We start from the raw sequence: 12562 nt of genomic DNA, 5'->3' as shown, positions 1-12562 counted from the left end.
ATGTGGAGGTTAAATGGTTGATTGTGTATTTGCTGAGTTGGAAGATATATATAAATTTAGTGTGGAGTGGATTATTTTCTCTTCGTTATGATCCTTTGCTACCTTGAGAAAAGCTTGTCGCTCTTGTCTCCACGTCCTCCTTACCAGACCTTGCACCCTTATCTCATCTCATCTCATCTCATCTCATCTCATCTCATCTCATCTCATCTCATCTCATCTCATCTCATCTCATCTCATCTCATCTCATCATTCTCTCTACTACTTACCAATCAACTTTAACCATGCATGATTTACAATGTTAGACTACTCACACAAACTTTCTCACAGCCAAGAAAATGTTTTACTTTACCAAAAATATAATATACCTTCTAACTCATTACTATAGTCTAAGGACTATTTAGAACTATTTTTCAAATCTAAAAAATTAAAAGTGTACACATTTTAACGTCTCAAGGACTAAACAGACATTAAAACTAACCTAAATCAACTCATCTTTCAAAGATTTCATTCATGTCAGTGGAACAAACCTTATAAATTGGATTGGGTTAACCAGATTATTAGGTTATTAGGTTATCCAATAAGTACTTTTAACACCCTACCCATTAGTATTTCAAAAGCCTGTGATCTTAACTAAAAAAGAAATCATTTTATACTTGTGTTAGGCCAATTTATTCCTTGTTTTGTTTTTCTTATTTGTTAATGTATGAAAATATATTTTGTAAACTTATTGATACTTTTAGGTGAAAATAATAATTGTTGGAGCAAACTGGTTGATAACATATATTTTAACTACACTGATATATTATGTTTATTAAAATGAATAGACATTTGTATTTTTATAAAATAACCAACAGTAATCAATAGGGTAACAAATGTGGTTGAAAGACGAGAATACCCTTGATGAGTAGGGCTGAGGGTCGTTAATTGTAGTAGTCATTTTCGACTTTTAGGCAAAGAGGGCACTATAGAAAGCGACAAAACAGACCATCAAAAGACATTGGATAGGTTGGTCCATTACTTTTTATCTCTTTTAATTACTAAAGACACATCCAATTCTCAGTCAATACTATATTATTACCTATTATTATTAACAGTTCCATTATTCAACATTTTGCACCCTTCTCTTTATAAACTAAAGTAGCTGATCTTTTTAAACAAATAATGTTAATATTTAGAAGGCAAATGATTAGAGGTGAGGAGGGAAAGGTTAAGAGAGAAATGAAAGGATGGAAATGAAATGCCCCGGAACGTAAGTGGATTAGGATGGGGAAACAATAAAACAGAACGCGGTTTGGTGAGGTAGCTCAGTTGGTGTGGCACACCTGGCATGATGAGAGCGACTTAATGCCAATGGATGACCACAAACTTGGATGGCATAGGGGGGAGGGGTATTATGGTCCAACTATAAGTTAACACGCAGTAGATGATGTCATTTGAATGTGAGCGACCAAGTCCAAGGCTGCCTTGACCCCACGGCACCACTCACCCAACCATTCCAAGTAATTTGCCTCTTTTGTGTTTTTGTTTGACCATCACCCCATCTATTCCCCCCCCCAACGTTCATCTCATCAAACATTTTCAATCTTTTACAATTAACCACATTTTTCGCAATTCATTCCTATTCTTTTTTTTTTTTCCTTTTTTTTAATACTTTTCCATTTAATTCTTCAAGATTTATGATACAATCTTATGAATGAGACAATAGATCAATGATTGTTTTTTTCTTAAGATATGAGTAAATTTAGCATAAATATATTAAAGATAACTTACTAAATCTACAAAAAGGTTAAATTGATGATAATGGTATGAAATACAATACAAACACCGGATTACATGGATAAGAAATGTAATCAATTAAATCAATTTTTTTTTTTTTTTTTTTTTTGCTTCTATTAAAATGGAATGGTTCAATTTAAAAAGGTAAGTAATTGGTTTAATACAAATGAATATTACATAATTAAGTAAATGGAAGAAAGTGAAATTAGAAAGAAAAAGGGAAAGTAGAAAGGAAGAATCACAATCAAAATCTCCATCAGATATTGAATGTGCATCCTGACCAAAATCTCTGTTGGAATTCATGATTTCCAGAAATGGTTGTTTCTTTCTTTTCATATATATATATATATATATATATATATATATATATTTAGTTGAAAATGCCAAAATGATTGGGATTCTTGTTTTTTTTTTTTTTTCTTTTGGAAATTGTCAAAACTAACGTAGTTATTGAAAAATCGTTCAAAGAACTTTTTTTTTTTTTTTAATCCATGTTTGAGTGAGATCGACGTCAAGATTTCACTAAAAATTAAAAAAAATTCAAATTATAGATTGTTTGGGTTTTTTTAGAGGTATCCCCGTGGATAGTATACCAAATTTTGACAATTTTCAAATCTTTTCATCTTACCAAATCTTAATTAATTTTTTTTATCCTTATGAAATTTAAGAATTGGTATTCCGCAAAAAATGATAAAGATCTCGATTCATGTTGAGCAAAATTGTACCGAGAAAGTCTAGAAATTCATAATTTAGGATTTTCTCACTAGTACAATTTTATACCAAGATCAACATAATGTTTTTCAAATATTATATGATTTTTCTATCTTTTACAACTTGTTAAAAAAGAATTTAAAAATGGTGTAAAAATAATGATATATGATGGGGGAGAAATTTTGAAAAATTGATATAGACCCTTCAAACTTCAAATAATTTTTTAAAATTTCTTCAAAAGTATAATTAAAATAATGGGTGTAGATGGAGTATAAAATTTAGAAGATTTGAAAATTTGTTAGAATATCTAAAGATATGCTAAAAAAACATCCAAAAACAATAATAAATTCAAAATGTTATAATATTTTAGAGAAATTTGGAGGAGAAATGAGAATGTAAAAAGGTAGTTTTGCAAAGAACTTGTAACACACACAGTTTCCCAGGGAGAAAAAAGAAAACAGAAGTTGCAAAGTGGATGGGTTAATATAGAATGAGGGTGAAGAAGAAAAATTTGTGTGTAGGATAAAACTTAAAAAGGTGGAAATAGTAGAATAATTAATTAGTTTAAAGGATTGAAGTTTCTTTCCTTTCTTCTACCAATCATTCCCCCCCTTTTTTTATATATCAATTTTAGACAAACCCTAATCTTTTCACCTTCAAGCTACCATTCCATTTGGAGTTTCAGTTTCATCTTCAACTTCATCATGCATTTTTAAGAACAAGAATATAAACATTTGAAGCACGTAAATACAATCTTCATTTTCCTCTTCCATCTTTGATTTTCAAGTCTACAACTTGCAATCTCGCTTGGGGTGATTCATTTGGAAGACACAAAAATTGCATCTTCTTTGTTTCTTTGGGAAAATTTTAGCTGATTTTTTAATTATTTATATTATTTAATTAATAAAATGTAGATGGAATTTGGGAGATTTTATTTTTTTTTAAAAAAAAGAATATCTTATTAAAATTAAAATAAATTAAAAGCAAAATTAAAATATTTTAGCCTATTCTATTGGAAAAAATTAAAATTTTAAAAATAAATTAACATCTTGAAATGAAAACTAATTTTAATTTCTAAATAAAAATTTAAACTTTTAAAATTAATGAAGATCTAATACAAAAACTAATTTTAATTTTCAAATTATTTAGGGTTGAAAGATTCAATGTTATTTTGAAATAAAAGAGGTTTAGATTTAGCCCATAAAAATTAATAATATAGTTACTTTGAAATAAAAAAATAAATAGAGTTGTTAAAATCTTTAACAAAATTGTTAAATCCAGGAAGAGGTTATGATAGAAGTTGTATACATTATTAACATATCAAAATTAGTTATAGACTCACAAATGCATATCACAAATTAATTACACTAGAGAAATTAATTACACTATAGAGACTTTTAATAAGAATACATATATTGAAATAATTTAAGTTTATAGTTTATGAATGTGAGTATTTTGGTATGTATGAAATACCATGCATGCGTGACACTCCTGAAATTTTATTAGTTGATATGTTATTTCTTCAATCACACAAACACCCAATTATTGACGTCAAATCAATATTAATAGAAATCATAATTTAATTAATTTTATTAAGTCAAATGAACATGTTTTGGTTTAAAAGTATTTTTAAACACAATTGGTTTTAATATATATATATATATATATATATATATATATATATATAATGCTATATTTTTAGAATAAGTTAATACAAATTTAATAAGAAACATTCATAAACAAATAAGCAAATTCTCACTTAAACAAAAAGGCATAAAAATTTTGATAAAAGAAATAATAATTTGATTATTTTGAAATTCAATTAAGTTTATTTTGAAATAAAATAAATGATTGAAATTCTACCAAATTCAAAATAATAATTTTATTATTTTTGAGATTCAACGTGATATAAAATCTATCAAAATAATAATTTAGTTATTTTGAGATTCAACCAATTAATGTTATTTTGGTATAAAATTTATGGGTAATTTTTAGAAATATAGTTATTTTTCAAACTATTGACGAAAATAGAGTAGTTAAGAAGAAATGCCAAATATAGGGTCTTTGGGCAAACTATAGTAAAAAATAGGGTGATTTTGGATTTTTTGATGGAAGTTGTATGTACACGATTTCCACATCAGCACTTGGACCATTTGACCGTTCGACTAGTTCGACGTGGCATGACCGTCCGACATGGAATTTGTGTGTGGAAGTCATGTACCGTACACGACTTCCTTAGTTATTTTTATTATTATTATTATTATGTGTTGATTCTTTCTTCTTATTATTATTATTAGTACATAAGAAGTCAAATATTGTTTGTTTACGATTTCTTTTTCAAAATTAATTATGTTTAAAAAAGTTTAAGTTAGTTTCCTTTATAAAGATTTTAATATAATCTCAGTATAATTGATGCATCGAGAAGTCCATAAACGATATGTTCTAAATTTTAATTGGATTGAGAGGAATTGTTTGTGTACTAAATGTGTAAGTTATCAAGAGTTTTAATTTCAAATAAGTGTATGTTTTTTGTTTTGAAACTCATATATTATAATTATTAGTATCTAATTTCTTAGTAAAAAACTAAGATACTTTTAAAAAAAAAGTTAGATATTTAAGTAATTAATTAACAACGTCTTATATATTTTAAATTGAAATTAACAAAAATTCGAAATTAATTTACAAGCTTTCAATTATCTTCATCACTCTCTACGACATCCTCGCCTTGTCTTCGTCGTTTACGTCGCATGCGTCTACAATCTGTGTCGGCAACATTGAATCATCGGGTCTGCTGAATAATTTGTTCTATGACTCCCGTGGTTCTGTCACATATATATGTTTTCCAAAGCTTCTATATCGTGTTCCACGGAGAAAGTTTGTACTTCGTCAACAAAATCATACTAAAGATTGCAAGTAATACAAACCAAATTAATGTTTTATTATTATTAAATGTATAAAATAAAGCATATTAAATCTTTTCCATGCAATAATAGAAAGGGCCATCTTGAGTGATGAAGCGTTGGTAATCGACTTGTACCAAAGAAAATAGTTCTCTGATACCGTCGGTTGGCCTGTGGTGGGTGCTTTAACCCAAAAATTATATCGCGAATTCCACATCCCGATATGTTCAGCATTAATCTGACGCCAATCCTGATCATGCTTTCCTCTAAAATCTATTTGATGCAGGCTTGGATCTATGAAACTAATCACTAGTGGCATTGTAACATATTAAACTGTAGCAACACGTGATCTGGTTAATGTTTCTCGACTAGATGAAAAAAAAAATCAATGGACCCATGTAAGTCCACACCGCTTGACCACTATGACATCTAAGAGGAAGCGATGTCATAATGTTGGGTGGTACGGTGTCCAATTAATCTGTTGAAAAAACAAATGTTAGTAGGCAACAAAAAATAGAATTATAGAACGCTCGTATAACATTTTACTACCTGAGACTGATTTAGCCGATCAAATGTCCATCAATATGTTAGCAACATGTTTGCTGACTGTTCAAATGCAGGTAGAGCACCGCTCCATCTATTTGTGAAATAAACTATTAATAAATTATAGATAGTGCAAATTCTATTAAAAAAAACATATATATGAAATAGTACCTGAAACTCAAAGGTCGACCATCTGAATGCTGCGTTCTCTGTGGCGCTACAACGTGGAATCTGTTGTATGCCCATACTTGTAGCAGCATTAATGGGCCATCGATCTCTAAGGACTATGCATAACCTCGCCACTCTATTTTTTATAATACTTTTCGAACAACCCTATTTTTGACATTAATTTTTAAAATTACATTATTTAAAAAAAATTAAAATCTATCGTTGAAATTTTCCAATTTTGAAAAATAATAATTCTGTTATTTTGAAATTCAATTAACATTATTTGGAAATAGAATCTATCATTGAGATTCTCCCAAATGAAAGCTAATTATTTTGTTATTTTAGAATTAATAAGATCGAATAAAGTTTTTTAAATGTTGAATTAATTAGTTGAGACCGAGATATTAAGAAGAAGTTATGATATGAGTTGATATATCTCGTCAAAAAATAGTTAAAGGCTCATATTTACATAACATAGATTAGCTATATTGGATAAATGAAAAAATTACAATTAAAAAATGTGGATATTTTAATATTTTATAAAATACTATGCAAGTAGAGAAAATGTGATTGGCTAAAAATTAAAAGAAAAAGTAGTTTTTTTCATTTTTCAAAATGATCTCTAGATTATATAGAGAGGGGGGGGGGGGGGGGGGGGGGGGGGGGGGGGGGGGGGGGAGGGGAGAGTTAAAAGGGGGTTTGTTTCGTTGGTAGAGCGCTGTGGCTGCTGACTTTCCAATGTACCGAAGAGGCAACCAATGTTTCCGTGGAGGGACCCCTTCCCTCCTCCAGTCACTCTCCATTTTCTTTCTCCCTCGGCCTCATTGTTTTGACTTCTATTCATTTTTTGTACGTTTACTACAATTTCTCAATTCTACCCTTCCTACATTGCTTCTCTTCTCTCCCCTTTCCTTTCCCTTTTCCTTTTCCTTTTTAGGTTTAAATCTTCCTAAACTTTCTATCTTCTTCTACTTTTCTGCAATATTAGATTTACAAAAAGAAATGTTATTGGGATATTTTGTCATTCCTTCATATGCTTTCTTTCTCTTCTTTTCAATTATTTCTTCCTCCTTTCCTTGAGGTTATATACCCAAATATTTGCTTACAATTTTGTAGAGTTTATTTTAAACAAGTGTTGTGCTTGTTTTATTTTTCTAGTTTATTTTACATTTTTCATGGATGTTAAAGGTCAATGTTTTGTTTTATTTTTTTATTCTACTCAATATGGTTCTTCTTATTTGCTTTAAGATATACATCAATTTAAATAATAATAGTGACATAAAAGATTTATAAAATAAATGGTGGTGAGTGAAAGAAGATTTGAGAGATTTAAGTTGCGGAGAAAAATAAACGAAAATTAGTTTTAAATTTTGGTATATTTAGTTCAAATGTGTTAATAATAATGACATAAAAAATTTATAAAATAAATTAGAAATATTTGTTGGTTATTTACGAATTTAATTAATACAATAAATTTAGAGTACCGTGTCAACATTTCATTAGATTTGAATTCCATGACTAAATAAGTTTTTTTTCAAAGTCGGAGGATTATAACATATTGACTTGAATAGTCAAGGTAAAAAACAGGATTTTAACTTTTTTTTTTTAAACAATAATTTAATATAAGGAAAATGGTTAGATGTATTTTAATCCTAAGTAAAACAATTTGATAAAAGTGAGATATTGTGATAAAATGTAATTGGACAAATTGGTGGAAGGCACTTAAAGTATATACACATAGATATGCATGTAATGAGATTTGGTCAAAGTATATTCAGTTTGATTTGGACTTTTGTGGTCAATTAATATATAAATGTTTTCATGCTTCCTTTTTTTTCCTTAGATCCTAATTGCGGCTAACACACCTTCTAATTTAGATTAAATAAAGCCAAATAATTAGATACCCACCAAAAACTAAAAACTTTGGACTCCATCTCACTCTAACCTTTTAACTCTTATCCCTAATTAAATATTACTATATCCTTTTATTGCTAATGCCGTTGGGACCTATTTCTATATATAGCCACCTGTCTCTTTTACACTCTTTTTTCTTTTCTTAATATATATATATGAATGAATAATATATGTTTATGGGGTTGGTCAAGTTATGTTTTCAATATTACAGCTTTAACTTTTTATATTTAATTTCAATTATATATTGTACACATATATAATTTTCTTTTTTATAATTTAGTGTTTTTTTATAATATATACTCCTTTATGTTTTAAGCAGAAAAATTAACCCAATTAACATGGTAAAACCATACATATTGTCTCACATACTAAGTCTCTTGCTGATGAAGTTTATTGCTTCAGCAAACCAATCACCATCCACGTTATTAACTCTATGACTAGAGGAATTGATGGGATAATTAGTATATTAAAATTAATATTCAGTTTTGTTGATAATTTAAATGGATCTGTTTAATATTTGTGGGAAAAATAAGTCACCATTTGTTACTTAACTGTTTAAGTTAACGTTCAAATTAATAACTACAGTAACAGTATGAAAAGGCATAATAGAACATTAGCACGTTGATAACTTAGTTCAATAACATAACATCTACATCTGAGACCTTTAGTCCGATTGAAAAGATCATTTATAAATATCGAAGAGGATCACAAATACATAACTTATCAATAATCAACTATATTCAATCATATGACTTTTACGAGATAAATGTTTAGGCTCCCCTTAAACCACTTGATGTGTGAATAAGGAATTCGATCTAGGATAATCTTCAATGTTAGACTCCCCCTAACTTGCATAGATCTTTTCAAACAAGTGACTCACAATACCAAAAACAAAGTATGTATCACAACATATCACATAAGATGAAAACTTCGAAAAAGACTTTCTAAATACATAACTTTGTTGTACGTATAGCCACATTTTAGCCTTCCACAAACGTAAATCTACCACACAAGCCACAAGCTATACTTTGTTTAGGTCAAAAAATTACCAAAGCCAACTACATAACTTTATTAATAAATATTAGCCAACTTGAGAGAATATATATAGTAACGACCACAACCAATCTATTTATCTTTATTAATAAATATTAATCATAAGTAATTAGGGTCTAATTTTACCTTTAATAAAATAAGCCAACCAAATGGGGGTAACAATTTTCATATTTAGTTGGAAGATTATAAATAGCTTTTTTTAAGGTTGTAAATGGAAGCTTTTGAATATCCATTTTAATATTGATGTATGTGTTGTTAGAGAGTGCTCTCTCATCTCTTTGTTTAATTTAGTCATGAACTTAGCTCAATACAATTTTCCATTGAACCACCCAACCTTTAACACTATTTATTCTTACGGTGCTGTCTCTATTGACTAAAAATCTCTAACTATTACTTCTACAAGAATATGCAGAAAAATAATATGTGAATTAAAAGATCAGATTAATGTGGAAACACTACTCAAAGCCGAAGAAAAAATCATGGACTACACAAATTTTCACTATGTAAATAATTGTGAGAATCGGACAAAAATCTCTTTTGAACCCAATTACCAAACAAAAATCATGGGACTTCTTGGACCAAATAGATAAATTTAGCCTTAGTATACCAAACATGCCCTCAAAATCTTTTGCAAGTATGTTTTATGTATCTATCACGGTTATAATCTGTAACAATAAAAATTAATTATAGTGTATCGATAGAGATGACATTGAGCTTTTTTAAAAAAAGTTTTAAGGATTTAATTTAAAATTTACTAGTGTGTGGGAAGGTTTATAGTTTTATAGTTTTATAGTTTTCCAACTTTGATGCTGTGTTCCATCCTTAACTTCCCTCTCGTGGCTTTATGCTTTCCCAATTTTCTTCTCTGTCTCATATTTGGTCTGCTATTTTCCTCCCCTTTCTTAGATGATAAAGAATCAAAGACCGACCGGCTCGCCCATGATTAGCATCAGCTCGCATCACCAAAGCTATCAAATCAGACCCATAGATAACTAGTCTCTCTGTCCTCTTCTTGAACGATAAAATCCCAAAACTCCGTCCCACTTTCACAACTGGGACCTACGTCGGCACAGACACACGACAACTACTAATCACTTCTCTTCGATTATCTATTTTTCTAACCAAATCTAAATATATTTTTAATGTGGCTTACACCTCCCCACGTGGCGTTGTACTACTCGTCAGCACCCAGATTTCCTTCCCCCCAACTAGTCAGATAGATGATAGATATAGATTGCAGAAATACACAGCCCCCCAATCCCCCCCTCCCCCATTTCCTCACCCCTTTGGCCCTTACACACACGCTGCCACAGCTTCCTCGACAGTCCTGGTTTCTCATTTCTCATTTTAACAGCTATGGGAATTGACGGTGACAGTGTTGTAAAGGGTTTCGGCGGCGGATGGGGCGTCGTCGCTAAACCTTGCGATTCCTGCAAGACTGGCCCTGCTGCTGTCTATTGTCGACCCGACTCTGCTTTTCTCTGCCTTCCCTGCGACGCCAAAATTCATTGCGCCAACAAGCTCGCCTCTCGCCACGAGCGTGTCTGGATGTGTGAGGTCTGTGAACAAGCTCCTGCTGTGGTCATGTGCAAGGCTGATGCTGCCGCTCTCTGTGTCACTTGTGATGCCGATATTCACTCTGCTAACCCATTAGCCCGTCGCCACGAGCGTGTCCCTGTCGAGCCTTTTTTCGACTCGACGGAATCAGTTGTTAAATCCTCTTCTGTTTTCAATTTTCTGGTCCCTAATGAAACTAACGCCCCTGTTTGTGATGGTGCCCATCACCACGAGGAAGTAGAGGTTTCCTCCTGGCTTTTATCCAACTCGTTTTTCAACTCTAAGCTCGTCGACGGCCCTGAAATCAAACCCCCTAGCGGTGATCATTTGTTCTTCAACGAAATGGATTCTTTTATTGATTTTGAATACCCAAATCCAGTCAACAACCACAGCGCTATTAACGACAGCGTCGTCCCTGTTCAGACGAAGCCACTCCCTACGCCGGTTACTAACCATACCCACTCCCCGGAAAATTGCTACGACATTGACTTTTGTAGATCCAAGCTCAATTCATTCGGCTATCAGCCTCAATCCCTAAGTCACAGTGTAATTAACCCAAACCCATATCAAAATTTAACGATTTAACCCGAAATTCTTGGTCAATTTAACTAACTGAGTTTTGTTTCTGTTAATCCTTCAGGTTTCTTCTTCCTCCTTAGAAGTTGGAGTTGTTCCAGAAGGGAATTCGATGTCGGAAATATCATACCCGATGGGTCAAAACGTGAGTACCGGTGCGGATTCAGGGCTACGGTTGTCAGGACCCGGAAACCAAGCGACACAATTGTGTGGAATGGATCGAGAAGCGAGAGTGTTGAGGTACAGAGAGAAGAGGAAGAACCGGAAATTCGAGAAGACAATCCGATACGCTTCAAGAAAAGCCTATGCAGAAACCCGTCCCAGAATCAAAGGCCGGTTTGCGAAACGAACAGATATGCTATCAGAAGTTGATGAAATCTATGGCTCAGCTGCTTCATCTGTGTTCCTGACAGACGCTCAATACGGCGTTGTACCAACGTTTTGACCATAACTCGGCTCAATCCAGTGCTGCATAGATTATAATTCTTATTGTGAACTTTTAATAAAGGATGGTAGATTATGTGAAATTATGTGTTTGATCTTTAATGATGTAAAAAAGAAAATATGTGTTTGAAGAAAGGGCAGATTTTGAGCCGTTGATTTGCAGGAGCATGGGGTGTTCACGTGGACGCCTCGTACCTCTTAAACGTAGAGGTTCGTTTACGCTATCACAACTTGGTTGGTTGGTTGGTTGTTTGTTTGTTTGTTTGTTTTTTTCACCCTCGTTTCCTTGCAAATATAACCCATTTGCCCTTCTCTCTTCTCTCCCTTCCGAATCTTCTTCTCCATTCCTATTCGTCAATCCCCAGATTCAAACTATATTTATATTTTATTTATTTATCAATTTCACCAAAAACGTTCATGTCCACAATATATCCAAAATTATCAACATATTTTTTATTTCCGTATTTTTAATGAGATTTCAATAGTGCGATATAAACTTTAAGTATTAAATTGATGTATAATATTATTAATTAAAATGATTCGTTGGTCTAATAATTGAATTCTTCACTTAGAATATAGCAGCAATACGTGGGCGGCTACATTGAATTGAAAGCATAGTTGAATTAAACAAAAAAAAAAAAAATAGGAAAATGGTAATAATAATAACAAAACAGAGTATTATAATAATATAATTTGTAGGTTGTTGTCCCAAAGTTTGTTCTGGAAATCTCCGAAGGAAAAGGTGAGTTTGTTTTGGATAAGTTTCCAAGAAAACTGGCATCACGTGGAGTATTTAACTTTGTAGGCATGGTTAATTGGTAAAGGTTTTTTCTTCACGGGTGTGTAAACCTTTTTTTAACTTTCCAAAGATACTTTTTGTTTAGGGGAGTGGATTCAATTCAACTGCCTACCATTTCTAG

At 31.4% G+C, this 12562-nt stretch overlaps 1 protein-coding gene across 1 annotated transcript; it reads left to right on the top strand.

The window, feature by feature from the left end:
* The first annotated feature begins 9781 nt into the window (after positions 1-9781).
* On the top strand, positions 9782-11954 carry LOC103494297 (zinc finger protein CONSTANS-LIKE 5-like). Its single transcript, XM_008455422.2, has 2 exons — positions 9782-11168; positions 11263-11954. The coding sequence occupies exons 1-2, from the start codon at positions 10422-10424 to the stop codon at positions 11641-11643; spliced, it is 1128 nt and encodes a 375-aa protein (XP_008453644.1). The 5' UTR covers positions 9782-10421; the 3' UTR covers positions 11644-11954.
* The last annotated feature ends 608 nt before the right edge of the window (positions 11955-12562 follow it).

Source organism: Cucumis melo, chromosome 2 (assembly GCF_025177605.1).
Source record: "Cucumis melo cultivar AY chromosome 2, USDA_Cmelo_AY_1.0, whole genome shotgun sequence".
Lineage (NCBI taxonomy): Eukaryota > Viridiplantae > Streptophyta > Magnoliopsida > Cucurbitales > Cucurbitaceae > Cucumis > Cucumis melo.
This window is presented reverse-complemented; position numbering and strand designations above follow the sequence as displayed.

Coding starts and splice junctions, on each gene's coding strand:
- LOC103494297 (XM_008455422.2), top strand. CDS start 10,422: ATGGGAATTGACGGTGACAGTGTTGTAAAGGGTTTCGGCGGCGGATGG. Junction 11,169..11,262: donor CTCAATCCCTAAGTCACAGT/GTAATTAACCCA, acceptor TTAATCCTTCAG/GTTTCTTCTTCCTCCTTAGA.